Below are 18013 nucleotides of genomic sequence, written 5' to 3'. Positions count from 1 at the left end.
TGAATTATTCTTCACCCTGCAGTCTAACAGTGTTGGGTAGATCCTAACCCCATTTAATCATTTCAGACGTATCTGTATTAAATCCCACTTGCCACTGATCCACTAATTCTTTCAACACCTTCCCTTTTGAGATTTATCATTACATACCTCGTTGTCCCCATTTTGTGTGTCATCCAAAACTTTTGAAATTGTGTCCTGTATACCCATGTCCTAAAGCTGATTTGTGGATAATCTCGTGAAATATCTTCCCCAATCTGAAAAACAACCATTCACCACTACTGTCTGTCATCCATCACCATGTCAACTTTTTATCCATGCTCCTACTTTTCCTTTATTCCTTGGCCTTTAATTTTTCAGACAAGAAGCTTGTCAGCAACTTGTATCAACAGTCTAAATTCACTTAACTGTCAGTCACTTGTGGATGATGTCTACATTGCGTCATGAATTTCTGCTGTGCATCTTCATATGTTTGAATAAGCTGATATTTGATCTGCAGATCTTTGGGTATGTTGGCTGGATAAGGTACCGTAATGGGATCTGGATGAGGTAGTTTTGGTTAATTTGATTTTTGTTTTATAGCATTTGGCCGGGTTTCTTGAATCAGAATTGAAGAGGCGAAGAGTATCTCTCACTGGTGTAGAGTGGGCAGTGATATTGTGGTAATCTGCATAATTGTAGGCCATACAATCATTTCCGAGATGACTTTGATGTAGGGGAGAGAGGCTATGGTTTCTGGTCGTGTTTTGTCTGTTTGTTTGGGTCTGTGGTGGTCAATTTCGTATTAGCACATGGCACCTAGAGTACTTCCGCATTTATCACCTTCAAAATTCAGCTTGCTTTTTTGTTTCTGAGCTCCATGAACTCTGTCTGCAGGACCTCATTCTTCTTCCTACCTGTGTCATTGGTGCTGATGAGAACTATGAACATAGGAACAGGAGAAGGCACTTCAGCCCCTTGACCCTGTTCAACATTGGTTTCAAGGTCATCATCACACTGTTAATTCTAGATTTCTTTTATTGAATTCAAATTTTACCATCTGCTATGGTAGGATTCGAACCTAGTTTCCTGAAACATTACCTAGGTCCATGCATTAATAGTCTAGACATAATCTCACTTGCCATGACTCCTGGCCTTGTAACCACCCCTCTCAGAATGTTCTGCAGCTGCTCAATATATTCTTGACCATGCACCTAGAGGTAGCATACTATTCTGGGCTGCTAATGCAGCCTGTACGTTCCCTTCTCAATTTCCTTATTGCTGTTCATTTCCGAATCTTCTTCTCCTCCCTCTATCTCACTCTCTCATCAGTGCAACTGAGCAATCCATGGTGTCAAAGTCTTGGCTTTGGCTGCACTCCATTGTAGAATCAATACTGTCATCAGTATTCAGAAAGGTATGATGGTCGGAGTGTGAGATGCACTCAAGGGAGTCCCCCTGTACCTGCCTGGCATTCCTTTAGTGCTAAGAAGTCACCCATTTCCTATCTGCATACTCTCCAAATTGTAATACTAACCAGTATGTAAAGAAGTGGGCCAGGTGGCTCAGTGGTTAGTACTGCTGCGACACAGTACCAGAGACCTGGGTTCGATTCCAGCCTCTGGTGACTGTTTTTGTGGAGTTTTCACATTAGCGAGTTTTGAGAAGACTTGTAGCTCAGGTTGAGGTTCTGGATGAAGGTTTGCTCGCTGAGCTGGAAGGTTCATTTTCAGACGTTTCGTCACCATACTAGGTAGCGTCTTCAGTGAGCCTCCAAATGAAGCACTGGTCGTGTAGCCTGCTTTCTATTCATGTGTTTGGTTTCCTTGGGTTGATGATATCATTTCCTGTGGTGATGTCATTTCCTGTGGTGATGCAATTCCTGTTCTTTTTCTCAGGAGGTGACTTAAGTCAATGTGTTTGTTGACAGAGTTCCGGTTGTTATATCATTCTTCTCGGAATTCTCGTGTGTGTCTCTGTTTGACTTATCCTTGGATGGATGTGTTTTCCCAGTCGAAGTGGTGTCCTTCCTCATCCGTATGTAAGGATACTATGAGAGTGGGTCATGTCGTTTTTGTGGCTAGTTGATGTTCATGTATTCTGGTGGCTAGTTTTCTGTCTGTTTGTCCAATGTAGTTTTGTTACAGTTCTTGCAAGGTATGTTGTAGTTTTGCTTGTCTGTAAAGGGTCTTTCAAGTTCATTAGCTGCTCTTTTAGTGTGTTAGTGGGTTTGTGGGCTACCATGATGCCAAGGGGTCTGAGCAGTCTGGCAGTGATTTCCAAGATGTGTTTGATGTAGGGGAAAGTGGCTAGGGTTTCTGGACGTGTTTTGTCTGCTTGTTTGGGTTTGTTGCTGCAAAATTGGCGGACTGTGTTCATTGGTACCCATTCTTTTTGAATACACTGTATAGGTAATTTTCCTCTGCCCTTTGTAGTTCCTTTTTGCTGCTGTGTGTGGTGGCTCGTTGAAATAATGTTCCAGCTCAGCAAGCAAACCTATGTCCAGTTTGCACATTCTCCTCCGGGTGCTTAGATTTCCTCCCACAATCCAAAGATCTGCACGTTAGGTGAATTGGCCATGTAAATTGTCCATAGTGTTCAGAGATGTGTATGTTAGATGCATTAATCAGGGGTAAATGTAGTGTAAAGGGAAATGAGCTTTGTGGGATATTCTTCGGAGAGTCGGTGTGGACTTGTTAGGTCAAAGTGCCTGTTTCCACACTGTAGGGATTCTATGATGGAAGTCATTACTGAAGCTCCCAGTCTTGCAGTGATGCCAACTCCTGCTGAAGGTACAAGAAAGACATAATTCAGCATTAAGACTAGAACTAGAAATTCAAATGTGAAATCGAGAAACAATCTCTTGCACAAAGGACAAAATGGAAATTCAGTGGTCACAACTAAGATTTTTATAGAGGTAAAGATATCAAGGGATGTGGTGAAAAGACAGGTTAGTGAATTTATAGTACGTGTCAGTTAGCATCTAAATGAATAGTGGAGCAGTTTTGAGGGGTTAAGTGATCTGCTCCTGTTTCACTGCTTTTTGTTCAGGTAAAGGAAAGCAGAGATAAGAAAGGAGGTGTGAAAGAAAAGTTCTTCGGACTGATCATTAACCAGGGTGGTCTTATTAACTTTCTGATACCTGCAGTTTTAAATAATCAATTTTATATTTAAATGCCAATGATGTATTTTCGAGCATTTTTATTTTTAATGAGTATCAAAAATTTACTTATGCCACTGGGCATAGTGAAGCATGCATTGGACTTAAAAGAGATATGGATATTTTAGATTTTTTAACCATTGTTGATAAAAAAAAATCTCAGTGGCACATCTTAAACAAGAAAGGAACAAATACCCAAAAATGTCTAATAGTGGAAATAATTGTAATGATAGTCATTTTTTGTGTTAAACTAGTGCTGAATTATTAAATTCTAATCATGTTTGGTTCAAGACAATAGGACTATTTCTGTTAGTTAGATACATGATTGTAATATTCTTAATGTTTTATCTAGGTTTAGAATCTCTTGACCCCTTACCATATATTGCAAGAAATGTGAAGGTTTACCCAGCCATCTCCCAGACTGAAGTGACATTTCAGGAAGGCAGTACAGTTGTCAAATGAATATATTTACACATAATTGTTTGCTTTTGGCTTGTCTATCTTTGATTAAAAAGTGCTGTTGCTGATTTGCAGGAGAAAACTTGCTTAGGGATATGATCTGTTAATTGGGATCATAAATGAACACCCTTGGTAATGTACGTTACCAGCAGAATACTTTTAAAAGCAGCTATGCAAAATTGACTTGCTCCAGTGTTGACCTCTGCTACAATCAATCAATGACTCTGCATGGTTTCTTAGACTTAGCAATTACGTGATACCTGACATGACACAAATAATATTTCAAAGCTCTAGGGAAATCCTTTAAAAATTAATTAAAGAAACCCTTCACATTGTATTTGTTTGCCTTTAACTGAATCCTTCTCTCTTGCACTTGATGAAAGTTAAAATGGTTCAAATAAATTATACATTGTGTGAAAGCAAGTAACGAATACTCACCAAAGCAACCAAATTGTCAATTTTTAGACCAAATTAATTTGTGAAATGCCAAAAAATATGTCACCTTTCTACACCATGGGGCTCTAATTTTCAATAAAATTACTGAAGTGTCATGTTAATTTCAATAATCTTGAAGTTGGGTCCAGAAAAAGTGTTAAATTTAATGGATTACATGGGCAATATTGCCACTCAGCTAGCCAGAGATATGGATGATACAATCTTCCTCTGTTTAATACCCATCTTGATATTGTGAGACAATTTGGCTGAGTAATGTAGTTGGTAAGCTGTTTAAACATTACAGACCTTGTAGTTGAGTGTAATTTTATTCTTATCTGCAGTCCAGCCATCAAGGTTGAGCCCAGTTCCATATTCAGTGTCCATGTGCATTTCCCCTGCATGGACTGCTGAGTGCTGATTTAGGATCTTTGCATCAGAGTTGATTGTCTCATGTCCTAAAGTAGTGGCATGGAGACCAATTATAATGCTTCTGTCTGCAAGTTTTGTCTGAAATCAGAAAATTAAACACAGAATAAGACATTGACTCCTGAGATGTGATGCTGAAGGAGATTTAGCTAACCACTGAACAGACCTAAATAAAGTCAAAATGGTGGTAGAAATCTGTAATAAGAGAACGCACTGGAAATACTTAAATCTGATACCATCCGTGGATAAAGAAAAAAACAGAGCTATTGTTTTGAGTCGAATAAGCCTGTTGAATGCTAAAATGCATAAATAGGGCAAGTAGTTGAATAAAATACATTAAATTACTGAGTACAGTTCTCAGTTATGATTTTGAAAACAATGGACATGAGCTTTTTCAAACAATCCTTTGCAACTGATTATCACATGTAATGTTTAAAATCTATTTATGTTGCGAATATTTGCAGATATTCTGCCCTTGAATAGATAATTCACCCATGGTATATTTATTCCCCCAATATTTCAATAATTCACCTGAGTTATGAATTTGCTTTGGAAAATTTTGCTTGTCGGTTGTTTGTATTTTTAATATGGTAATTCTTATTCAATTATTTTCACACAGCGGAAAGCAGCATCTGTGCCTTCTAATGCGCCGCCTCCACCACCACCACCACCACCCCCCCCTGGTGGAATTCCAGCCCCACCTCCCCTACCAGGCGGCATTGCTCCTCCCCCACCTCCCCCTCCTCCACCACCACCCCTACCAGGTGGTGGGCCACCACCACCACCTCCACTTCTTGGTGGCCCAGGCATACCACCACCACCACCGCCACCGTTTGGGGGCCCGGCTCCTCCTCCTCCACCCTTCGGGGGTCCAGCTGTTCGTTCGCATGCTCCTGCACCACTACCACATGGACTACAGCCGAAAAAGCAGTATAATCCAGAAGCTCCTATGCGAAGAGCCAACTGGTCTCAGGTGAGCTTTTGTAAAATGGAAATGTATTTCTTCAAGTGTCAAATATTCTGTCATTTATGTTTTAGCTAACACTAGCTGCCAGCCTGAAAGATGACTGTTCTCGGTAGATTTTCTTTCAAGTGAATCGCTGCTGAAAATTGTACTGCACAAAAGTCAAAGCAACCGAGATATGTAATTTAAATGTTCAAAGAACAGTTGAAGGAATTATTCTAAACAATGAAATGCTCACCTTTTCAGTATGTTCAAATTACTTTTGTCTTTTCCTGTCACAAAGACATTGCACCCTCCATTCTTCTTCATGAAACTACTGTTCTTCATCTCTATTTCAATCTAACCTTGCTCCTCTGCCTTATGATTTTGATGTTATTATTCTAGGCTTGTAGCCCTCAAAAGTAAGATGCAAAAAACAATTCCACACCTCTACTTTTGACATCTGCATTGCATGCGAAACCGTCATTATCTTGCCTTATCAGGTATCTGTCATATGAGAAGCCAATCGATTTCATTGTTTACAGAATGGAAGCCACTTCAGCTGCTTTGCTTCATATCCTTTCCTGTTACTAGCAAGTTAAATCGCTACTTGCTCATAACTTGTTCTTATTCTGACCATAATCTCCCATTTTTTCCGTGTGTGTTTGAACTCTCAATCCCTTCAACCCATCTCAGTTAAACACCTAAGCACTTAAGTTCCTTTTTGGGAAGTCAAGCCACCTAAAAATTTAAGTGTTTAGTTTTGTTCAGGCAGTCCATCTCCCTTTCAAAATCACCACCAACTTCCATCTCCTCAAAAAAGGTTTCCAATGATCCATCTCCTGCTAACTACCATCCAACTGCAAACACCTTTTCCTAACAAAATCCTTGAATATACTTAACCATAGTTTACCTTTTCACAGATTCCTGTTTGAATTTTTTTCAGCCAGGTTTCTCCCCTGCAACATCAAAATTATCTTGATCAAAGACTGATAATTTTCTTTGAAACTTTTGTGCATTGTTTCCTCCCAGTCATGTATAAACATTCATTAGGATCAGAATAATTTTGCACATGTATAACTATGATACCTAATGTACCAAATATTCCCTCTCTTTTAACTCTTAGGCTGCCAATCCAGTGTTGGATTAATTATCTGACTTCCAGCCTCAGATAATTTATGATCTCTTCCAGTATTTTATTTTTGCCACTGACCATATCCCTTCTTTAAACATTGTCAGAAACCGAGTCTGTAGGAAATTCGTTATTCTCTAGCTAATATTCTGACTTCAATGCTTGTTCCTCAGCAAGGCAGTCTTTTCCACTTATCTACCAATGTGACTGTTTCAGTCTATATGCAGCTGAAATCATTTGATGTTTGGGCCACCTCCAAGCTTAACAATTCCAATTGCTTTGTCATATTCTCCAAAGATGTCAGCTTATCCAAAACCCTACTGCTGTAAGACATTCTTTGCCGTTCCCATGCCTGCTGACGTGTATTTGTTCCCTTTTCTGCAATGTTTCACATGCATACTTGTGTGCTATTTGCTTAAATGCTTGAAATGTTTCACTTTTCCCTCTTTTTCTTTTGTGCCAATAACCGAAACTCTGAACTCTCCATCAGTGACAGTACTTTCAGGTATTGAGGTGCCATATGTAGGAATGTTTTCACTCAACACTTCTGTGGTTTCTCCATTTCCTTGTTTAAACATGCGTTTAATGTCCATCTTTACCAAGCTATTGCTTAAATCTCTTAATAGTCCCAACACCATTTTGCTTTATAACAGCATTGGATTTTGGCACTTGTCAAGTTGTCTGTTATCAATTGTAAACAACTTGGAAAAAGTGAGAAGAAAAGGAGTGGTAAAGAGCTGTCACGACATGGTGGGCTAAATGGCTGTCTCTTGTAATGTATAATGCTATGAAACCAGTCAAACATGACCCCTTTAGCTTACAATATTATTAAGGAATCATTTGGGGATTTAAACCATGCAGTTTTAGTGTGATTGATACTCGAAATCAACTCATTGTGCCAATTTGTATTACCCATTTAAGAATGAATATGTCCTTACTTGACCAACTGTCAGTTGGGATCCCACGATTTAATGAGTTCATGAATTCTCTTTCCTTGCCAAATAATAAAAATGAAGTTAGACAAGAAGCCGTGCACTACAGGTTTGCATTGACTGATCGAGCACAACATCCCAGTTAAATATCAGATATACAAAAATTAATAAATATGAATAGATTCAGTCAGGGCTATCTAATAATTTGAAATAACCCATTAATGGACAGAGTTACTTGAGAAAATCAATTATGATACATCTGTAGTTCACAATGGAACAATCATGCATTGTGTGTGTTAGAATTCTGTCTGAGATTACTGAAAATTGGTGGAGTACAATTGGGGTTCCATCTCAGTAAATTGAGAAATTAACAATATTTGATTGCCAGTTTTTAGTTGGTAGATTTTTGTTTTATTTATTCATGTCCAAATGCTGATGATTACACACATTTTCATAACTTAAAAGGTCAGGTCCCTGGTTGAGATGTGCTTGAATGTAACTTCCTTCACTGAGACTGAGGCAATTGCCTCTGGCATCTTAAGTTGCTGAGCCCCAATGGAGATAGGATTATCTGTTTCATTTGAATCTTCAGGTTTGGTTGAGCACCAATATGAGTATTGATATTCTCACCTTTCTTGATCTCAGCAATTGTACAGCGAATTGACACAACTGTATTTGTGCCAGATGCACATTTTAACGTTGAAATCTGATGACTCTGGAAAGCTTTTTCCCAGCCCCTTGGAGGCAGCTTTAGAGGGAGAGGGACCAGAAATATTTTTAGAAGCGCATTGACTAGCCACCAGATGCTCAGCCTCCGGCAGTATTTCCCCAGGGCTGGGAGATGACCCGCACAGCAATTGGAGGCCAATTAAGGCCATTATGCTACCAATCAATTGTTGTTTTCTTCAGGCATTGGCAATTTGCCAAAGGTGCAGGAGACCCTGGCTGTGTCAACAGCTTCTCTCTTCTCAGAAGCGAGAACACAGTTGGAGATTGGAGCATGAATGTATTGTTATCTTGGAGTGAACACCCAGGTTGCATTCAGTGCTTCTCCATGCAGATACATTCAAGTGGAAGTGTTTCCCTGCTGATAAATCTGACCGTTTCAGATGTTAGGATTTTTCTGTTCATTCCAGTTTGTGCCATGTCTCTATCTTCACCTTTTTCTCTGCATTCACCCATATGCCTTTCATCCTAATGATGCTGTTATCTTCCCTTGTGCTGCTCTGATTAACTGCCCTCTGTCTAATGCCGAAATGCTACTCATCATTAGATTGTGGTTCCTGGAAGTGACTTCTTAAGAAACTATTCACAAAAAGATTGCATCAAACAATCAACCATCTATTCTTCTAAATGAATGATCTGTTTTCATTCTCATTAATTTTATGGGATTGGTACGCTTATGGCAAAAATCAACCATTTATATCTTGAAGACTACCTTTTATTTAAAAAACATCTTGACCTACTTCATATAGACTACCCATGGAAGAAAGCAGGGAATTTTCTAGCTACTGATACGAGTTACAGAGATGTACAGCACAGAAACAGACCCTTTGGTCCAACTCGTCCATGCTGACCAGACAGCCTAACCTAATCTAATCCCATTTGTCAGCACTTGGCCCATATCTGTCGAAACTCTTCCTACTCCTGTACCCATCCAGATGCCTTTTAAATGTTGCAATTGTACGAGCCTCCACTACTTTCTCTGGCAGCTCATTCCATTTACGTACCACCCTCTAAGTGAAAACGTTGTTCCTTAGGTTTCTTGCCTTTATCTTTCTCCTGTCATCCTAAACCTGTGCACTCTAGTTCTGCACTCTCCACCCCAGGGAAAAGACTTTGTCTATTTATCCTATCCATGACCCTCATGATTTTCTTAACCTTTATAAGGTCACCCCTCAACCTCCGATGCTCCAGGGAAAACAGCCCCAGCATATTCAGCCTTTTCCTATAGCTCAAATCCTCCAACTCTGGCTACGTCGTTGTAAATCTTTTCCGAACCATTTTCAAGTTTCACAACAACCTTCCGATAGGAACGAGACCAGAATTGCACGAAATATTCCAAAACTAGCCTAATCAATGTCCCATACAGTTGCAACATGACCTCCCAACTCCCGTACTCAGTACTCTGACCAATAAAGGAAAGTATTGGTTACCTTCAGTATCCTATCTACCTATGACTCCACTTTCAAGGAACTATGAACCTGCACTCCAAGGTCTTTTTATTCAGTAACACTCCCTAGGACTTACCGTTAAGTGTATAAGACCTGCTAGGATTTGCCTATCCAAAATACCACACCTCACATTTATCTAAATTAAACTCCATCTGCCACTCCTCAGCCCATTGGCCCATCTGATCAGGATCCCGTTGTACTCTGAGGTAACCACCTTCGCTGTGCACCATACCTCCAATTTTGATGTCATCTGCAAACTTACTAACTATACCCCTTATGTTCACATCCAAACCATTTATATAAATGACAAAAAGGAGTGAACCTAGCCCTGATCCTTGTGGAACTCCACTGGTCACAGGCCTCCAGTCTGAAAAGCAACCCTCCACCACCAGCCTCTGTCTTCTACCTTCAAGCCACTTCTGTATACAAATGACTAGTTCTTCCTGTATCCCATGAGATCTAACGTTGCTAACCAGTCTCCCATAAGAAACTTTGTCGAACATCTTACTGAAGTCCATACAGATCATGTCTATTGCTCTGCCCTCATCAATCCTCTGTTACTTCTTCAAAAAACTCAATCAAGTTCGTGAGACATGATTTCCCACGCACAAAGCCATGCTGACTATCCCTAATGAGTCCTTGCCTTTCCAAATATATGTAAATCCTGAATCTCAGGATTCCCCCCAATACCTTGCCCACCACCGACGTCAGGCTCACTGGTCTATAGTTTCCTGTCTTTTCCTTACCATCTTTCTTAAATCGTGGTACCACATTAGCCAACCTCCAGTCTTCCGGCACCTCACCTGTGACTATCGATGATACAAATATCTCAGCAAGCGGCCCAGCAATCACTTCCCTAGTTCCCCTCCAATTCTAGGGTACACCTGATCAGGTCCTGGGGATTTAGCCACCTTTATACATTTCAAGATATCAGTACCTTCTCCTCTCTAATATGGGCATTCTGTATTTTCCATATCTCCTCCACAGTAAATACTGATGCAAAATACACGTTTAGCATCTCCCCATCTCCTGTGGCTCCATACACAGGCTGCCTTGCTGACCTTTGAGGTGCCCTATTTCCTCCGAAGTTAACCCATTTGTCCTTAATGTACTTATAAAAATCCTTTGGATTCTCCTTAACCCTATTTGTCGAAGCTATTTCATGTCTCCTTTTTGTCCTCCTGATTTCCCTCTTAAAGTATATTCCTACTGCCTTAATACTCTTCTAAGGATTCACTCGATCTATCCTGTCTCTATCTGACATATGCTTCCTCCTCCTCCTCAAACAAAACCACAATTTCTCTTGTCATCCAGTATTCCCTACACCTACTAGCCTTTCCTGCACCTAGCAGCCTTTCCTTTCCCCCTAACAGGAATATACTGTCTCTGGACTCTTGTTATCTCATTTCTGAAGGCTTCCAATTTTTCAGCCACCCCTTTACCTGCAAACATCTACCCCCAATCAGCTTTGGAAGGTTCTTGCCCAATACGGTTAAAATTGGACTTTCTCAAATTTAGAACTTCAACTAGTAGATCTGATCTATCATTTTCCATCACTATTTTAAACTAATATAATTTTGGTTGCTGGCTCCAAAGTGCTCCCCCACTGACCCCTCAGTCACGTGCCCTGCCTTATTTCCCCAAGAGTAGGTCAAATTTTGCACCTTCTGTAGTAGGTACATGCACATACTGAATCAGAAAATTTTCTTGTACATGCTTAACAAGTTCCTCTGCTTCTAAACCCTTAGCACTATGGCAGTCCCAGTCTATGTTTGGAAAGCTAATATTCCCTACCATAACCACCCTATTATTCTTAAAGGTAATGGAATTCTGACAAATTTGTTTCTCAATTTCCCTCTGACTATTAGGGGATCTATAATACAATCCCAGTGAGGTGGTCATGCCTTTCTTATTTCTCAGTTCCACCCAAATAACTTCCTTGGATGTATTCCCAGCAATATCCTCCCTGAGTATACCTGCAATGCTATCCCTTATAAAAATGCCACTCCCCCTCCCCTCTTGCTCTCCTATCTGTCTTTCCTGTAGCATTTGTATCCTGGAATATTAAGTTGTCAGTCCTGTCTATCCCTGAGCTATGTTTCTGTAATTGCTCTATATCCCAGTCCTATGTTCCTCACCATGTCCTGAGTTCATCTGCCTTCCCTGTTAGGCCTCTTGTATTGAAATAAATGGAGTTTAATTTATCAGTCCTCCCTTGGTCTCTGCTTGTTCTTTCCTGCCCTGAATGTTTGATTCGCTCCCTTTCCCAACTGTACCAGTCTCCGATTGATCTCTTTCCTCACTATGTCTGTGGCTCCCCCCCAATCTCCACCCCGCCCAACCTCCCGAGTTTAAATCCTCCGGAGCAGCTCTAGCAAATCTCCCTGCCAGTACATTAGTCCCGTTCCAATTCATATGCAATCCATCCTCCTTGTATGGGTTTCTTCTACCCCCAGAAGAGATTCCAGTGATCTAAATATATGAACCCTTCTTCCATGCACCAGCTCCTTAGCCACATATTCATCTGCTCTATCTTCCTACTCCTACCCTCACTAGCTTGTAGCACCAGGAGTAATCCAGATATTACTATTGTCGAGGGCCTCCTTTTTAAATTCTTGCCTAACTTTGTATATTCTCCCATCAGAATCTTATTATTTTCACTTCCTATGTCATTGGTTCCAATGCATACAATGACCTCCTGCTGGTTCTTCTCCCCTTTGAGAACATTTTACACCCTCTCTGAAACACTGACAGAATCTAAGCTTAAACATGACAAAGAAAGGCTACTACTTTAAAACTAACCAGCAGGGTGCATGTGCCCTGTCTTTAAATTTGAAGTTTGAAAGAAACTTTGTATTTAATTGACCAATTTGAATGTCATATGTGTCAAGTTTGTTTTATTCCATTGTCAATTAAAGGGAACCTCGATTATGCAAATGAGATTGGCAGGCACTATTTCGTTCGGATAATCGATTATTCGGTTAATCGATTAAATGCCTTTCCTCTGGGTTTTTAAAGTCTGCTCTCTGTTTAGGAGACTGCAGAAGCATATAGTGTGCGAGACCCTGCACCCAAATCCCTTCCAACCCTGCCTCCAGCACAAAGCATGTGAGGCCCCTGCCCCCAATACCCGCCAACCACGTCCAACCCCGCCTGCCCCAGCCCCCCATCCTGACCAACACCGCCCCAACGCTGTCCAGCGCTGCCCGCCCCAACCCCATTCAACACCATCCCCGCCTGCCCCCACACTCCAACCCTGTTCAACACTGCCCCTGCCCCATCAACTCTGTCCAACACCGCCCCCCCTGTTTAATCACTGTAAACAAATGATGCTATCGCTGTTGGAAACATGTCTTTGATGTAATGTTTCTATCGGGACCTCGAGATCGCCTTTGGGGTGGCATGGTGGCTCAGTGGTTAGCACTGCTGCCTCACAGCACCACGGTCCCAGGTTCGATTCCAGCCTTGGGTGACTGTCTGTGTGGAGTTTGCACCTTCTCCCAGTGTCTCTGTGGGTTTCCTCTGGGTGCTCCGGTTTCCTCCCACAGTCCAAAGATGTTCAGGTCCAGTAAATTGACCATGCAAAATTGTCCATAGTACTAGGTGCATTAATCAGAGGGAAATGGGACTGGGTGGGTTATTCTTTGGAGGATCGGTGTGGATTGTTGGGCTGAAGGGCCTGTTTCCACACTGTAGGGAATCTAATCCGATTTTTGGATAATTGGTATTCGGATAATCGAGGTTACTCGAAATGTATTTGCCAGTACATTTGTTCAGAAATCTAACTTAGTGAAATCTGGAATTTTAAGGACTGTCTGACTCTATGCATTTTAAGGATCTCAATGTTTCTGCAAAAATTCAACAGAATACGATATCTATATACGAATACTCTTTGCTGGCCACATCTCTTTTCTAAATGATCTTAGAACACTGCTAATGCACATCTTATTTGTATGCACAAAACTGAAAGGCTTTTAGCTTCGAAGACCTTCAGGGTTTATTAGTTGAGAGAGCCTTTGTTCCTTAAAAGCCACTCTCTGTTTGATCAGCTGTTTTTTGCCTGTCACTTCCCAGCATTCAATTCCACTTAAGCCTGTACTTTAATAAAATTCCAATTGAGCCCACCATTCAGGCAATTGAAAGGTTAATCTTTCTTTAGTTTCATGCCCATTCTCTTTTCTTTCAACTCTGAGCCGTATCTGGACTATTTTCTTCAAATTTTAAAAATGTAAACGTAAGATGTTACATGTTGTTGAATTTGATGTTATAAGGGCCTTTTTGAGACTTGCAGTTTTGAATGATGGAAACTGGGGAGAAAAATTATATTGCCTTCAGCTACTGTCTTGTCATTCTAATATTATAAAGATATCTGTTGTAGATATATTCCAGAACCTCCTTTTACTTTGGAATGTAACTACATTGGATAAAATATTGAAATGTGCATGACTGCTGTTTGAAATCCAACAGAGAGAAATTAATGAAAAGGAATTGTAGGATGGCAGTTTCATAAGGGTATTAATATTAACAAATGTATTGTTTCATTGAATTGTTCTGTGATTTGTTAATTTCCAAGATAGAATAGCTCTTGTAATGTGGCTTCGGAAGAATTTCAAAATTATGCCATTGTATTTTTTTTCTTTCCCTGAGTGAAGTGAAAGTTGCCGTGGTCCCAGAGAACCAGAGGCTGCTGTCTCATTAGAGAGAAATGACTGGTGGTGAGGTTAACTGGTGGGTCACTATGTGTCGAGCACATTTGAGAAGCTGGGGCCTTCATGGTGACCTTAGCCAGTACAGAAATTGAACCCTTGTTGCTGGTGTCAACAGTGATGACATTAGAAATTTTGTTTGTCACCATAAAACTGACAAAGATAACTTTGAACCTGAGAGGATAAGTGCATTTTCAAAACCAGTTTGACAGTGATTATGAAGTGGTAATCTCAAGATATTTGATAATTTCTTTTTCAGGATGTTATGCAAAGCAAATAAAAATATAATGTAAGATAAGTAAATGCAGTTGGATCTTGTTCTTTCTGAATATCAGATTTAATTTGTCATCAATATTTTGGCATCGAGCAGTTTCTGAAAGAGACTTCTGCAGAAAACTTAATCTATTCTTTCGAGCAACCTATTTTAGCTGTTCCACACATTCTGTTCAAATACATTTTTCTGGTGTTTGTCTGAAATTTTAATTTAACCAGAAGCCTCTGTTCTTTTGTGTTACTGTCTTTCAATTACTGTAAGTACTATTTTAAGTTTGTTTTCTGTGCTCTGTTAAATACTTACTTCTCAGGGTACCCAATATTTTTTTATGCTAATTAGGGCTTCTGAGTTATTAATCATTGTTGTTTGAAGCTGCCTGACACAAGTTATCCTTCCTAGTAGATCGAATGATGTGGGTTGTCAATGTTAATGACAGTATGACTCGCAGGATCCTCTTCACTCCCCCAGCGTCTCTGTCGCTAGCAATGTTGTATGCTGACTTCTGATAGAAAGTTAGAAAAAACTGTTTCACTGTTTGTAATGGAACACATGTAGAGGAGGGAAGGACAGTATTTGTGGAGTTGGACCGTCATCGATAATCAATTGCTAATGAATAGCATTGTCTGCCCAGTAAATTCCATATGACTGGTCATGAGTTCTGTGGGTCAGTGTGTGGCTGATGAACCCGAACCTAGAGCTGCTTCTCTGACCATGCATTCACCAGGTGTTTCTAGGAGATGGGAGTGGTCCTTGACCTTGAGATCATTGATATTCCTTTCTTCAGTTCCTTTTCTACTACTACTTGCTGGCGTGTGTTCTCAAAGAATTGTGTCCTTTCATACAGGGGCTCCTCACAAGTTGGTTTCTTATGAAAGAGAATTTTCCTTGTGTTAATATCTATTTTAAATTTCTTGAGCCTTTGATATCCTTCCCATGTCCTCCATTTATTCAAGTAAATTTCTTGAGCTGGATAAAAGGGTTTGCTTTGGGTAGTCATATCTAAGCATGGGGTTGATCCAGTGGAGTTAATTTCAGATGTTCATGGCCTCGATGCTTGTGCTATTGTCTGCTTCATGGATGCTGATGTTAATATGCCTGTACTCCCAGCTGATGCTGAGAAACTGTATCAACCAGTGTTGATGGCATTTCTCAAGGATTTTGTGGTGGCATCGATATGCAGTCCAGGTTTTAGAGCCATGTGGAAGAGCAGGAAGGACGACTGCCTTATACACGAGGATCTTGGCATCAGAATAGATGTCACTGTCATTGAAGACTCTCATCCTTGGGTGTCGAAGGCAGAGCTTGCATGTTGCAATGTTGAATCTCCATGTCAATATCAGGCTTTGATGAGAGGTAGCTTCTCACATAAGGGAAATGTACTATATTTCTCTATTGATCTTGATGACAGGATGGACCAGAACTTGACATAGTTTGGTTAGCAAAAAATTTGAATCTTTTTGAGGTTGAGACTGTATCCAATTCTTGGATACCCTTCCATGAAAAGATTAAGTGAGACTTAAAGATTCTCTTCCAGTAGAGCAGAAATGGCATTGCGATTCGCATACTGAAGTTCCACAAGTCAAATCAGTGTCATTAGCTGCTTGGATTTCAACCAGAAGAAACCAGAGTCTACTCCACTGGCAATGTGGTATGCTAACTTCTGATAGAAAGATAAACAGAAAAGAAAGAAGAAGGTTTCAGTGCTTGTAATTGACTATATGCAGAGGAGGGAAGGGCATCATTTGTGGAGCTGGACTAAGATGTATGTGAGGGAGGGAATTTCAGTGTAACATGGAGATGTGTAGTACCTGCAAGAAAGGAATGAGTGAGCTGCAAAGGTATATTCCCCTGACAAATTGTATGCTGCAGAATTCTAGGCACATCAGACTGAGCTGGTAAGTATTATAGCAGTCAAGTTTAACAAGCCATGATTTGGAGGTGTTGGACTGGGGTGTACAAAGTTAAAAATCACACAACACCAGGTTATTGTCCAACAGGTTTGTTTGAAAGCAGTAACTTTCGGAGCGTTGCTCCTTCATCAGGTACTCCACAACCACCTGGTGTTGTGTGATTTTTAACTTAACAAGCCACTCTGAACTCCTGGAGCCTCTTAATGCACTGTCTCCAGATTGGAGGGAGCGCACTGTCATCCTCATTCAGGCCTGCTCAGCTGAATGTATTGTCTCCCTCCTCTTGTCTTCGGGAAATCTCTGCTCACTGCAGTATCTCAGGTCCCACATGACCTCCAAGTAAGCATGACCCTTTCTAGATCTCCTTTCACTCCTGTACCTGCTGTAGGCTCAAAATTCCAAATGCTGTACAAACAAGAACCAATGATAGAGTTTGGCTCAAGGGGCCAGATGGCCTATCATTCTATTTGGTCATATCTGATATCATTGTAACCTCATATCCCCATTAATACCTACATCTGATGACCTTTCATCCCCTTACTTAGCAAGATATTATCCACCTCTACATTACAATAATCAAGTTCTCTGTTTCTACCACCTTTCAGGAAGACAGTTCCAAAGGCTCAAGACTGTCTGAGAGAAAACAAAATGCCTCATCTCTATTTCAAATGACAGTTGTTGATTTTTTAGGAGTGGCTCCACATCCTTGTTTCTCCCTTAAGAGGAAATATGATGTTCATATCCACCCTGTCAAGATCTCTCAGGATCTTCTACTTCAATTATGTTGTCACTTGGCCTTTTAAACCTCTGGCCCGTCCAACATTTCTTCATAAGACAGTCCACCCATTCCACGTATTAGTTTAGCAGACCTTCTCTGAATTGTTTCCCACACATTTACATTCTCCCCTAAATAAGGTAGCCAGTATTACGCTCAGTACTCCTGATGTAGTGTCAGTGTCCTGTATAACTGAAGGACAGCCTCTTCCTTTTTCTATTCAATTTCCCTTCCATTAAATTATAACATTCTATTAGCTTTTCTAATTATTTAGCATCCTGAATGGTACCTTTCATGATTGATACACATGGCACCCCAATAGCTGTGCATTTCAGTGTTAGAATATCTTAATTTTGAAATAATATGCTTCCTTTTAATTTTTCCTGCCCAACTTAACATTTTTTCACATTATACATTTGGATTTGCAGATCTGTGCCCAGCCAGTTCATATATATATTTTATATATGTGTGCACATATATATGATATTTATATGAATCTTTTTTGTAGCTCTTTTCATCCTCTTCACGGTAGTATATTCACCAGTTCCCTTCTATCCACACCACGTTACATCCGCAGAGAACTGCCGATAGATTGATTAAACATGATTTTTCTTTCCAAAATTATGTTGTCTCAGCTTGATTCCTTTGAACGTATCCAAGTGCCCTGCTCTTACTAACTTCTTGATTTTTTTTAGCATTTTCTCTCGGACA

At 40.3% G+C, this 18013-nt stretch overlaps 1 protein-coding gene across 4 annotated transcripts in view; it reads left to right on the top strand.

Moving 5' to 3' along the window:
• Positions 1-18013, top strand: part of diaph2 (diaphanous-related formin 2) — a 734120-nt gene that overhangs the window by 315213 nt on the left and 400894 nt on the right. For all 4 annotated transcript variants that reach the window (XM_043704499.1, XM_043704498.1, XM_043704500.1 and 1 more), the window contains one exon: positions 5076-5429. In XM_043704499.1, the coding sequence (XP_043560434.1) occupies positions 5076-5429 (354 nt within the window). The remainder of the gene's footprint in view (positions 1-5075; positions 5430-18013) is intronic.

The sequence above is a fragment of the Chiloscyllium plagiosum genome, chromosome 15 (genome assembly GCF_004010195.1).
Source record: "Chiloscyllium plagiosum isolate BGI_BamShark_2017 chromosome 15, ASM401019v2, whole genome shotgun sequence".
NCBI classification, from domain to species: Eukaryota; Metazoa; Chordata; class Chondrichthyes; order Orectolobiformes; family Hemiscylliidae; genus Chiloscyllium; species Chiloscyllium plagiosum.
Note: the sequence above shows the minus strand (reverse complement) of the source record. Positions and strands in the feature narration are given on the sequence as shown.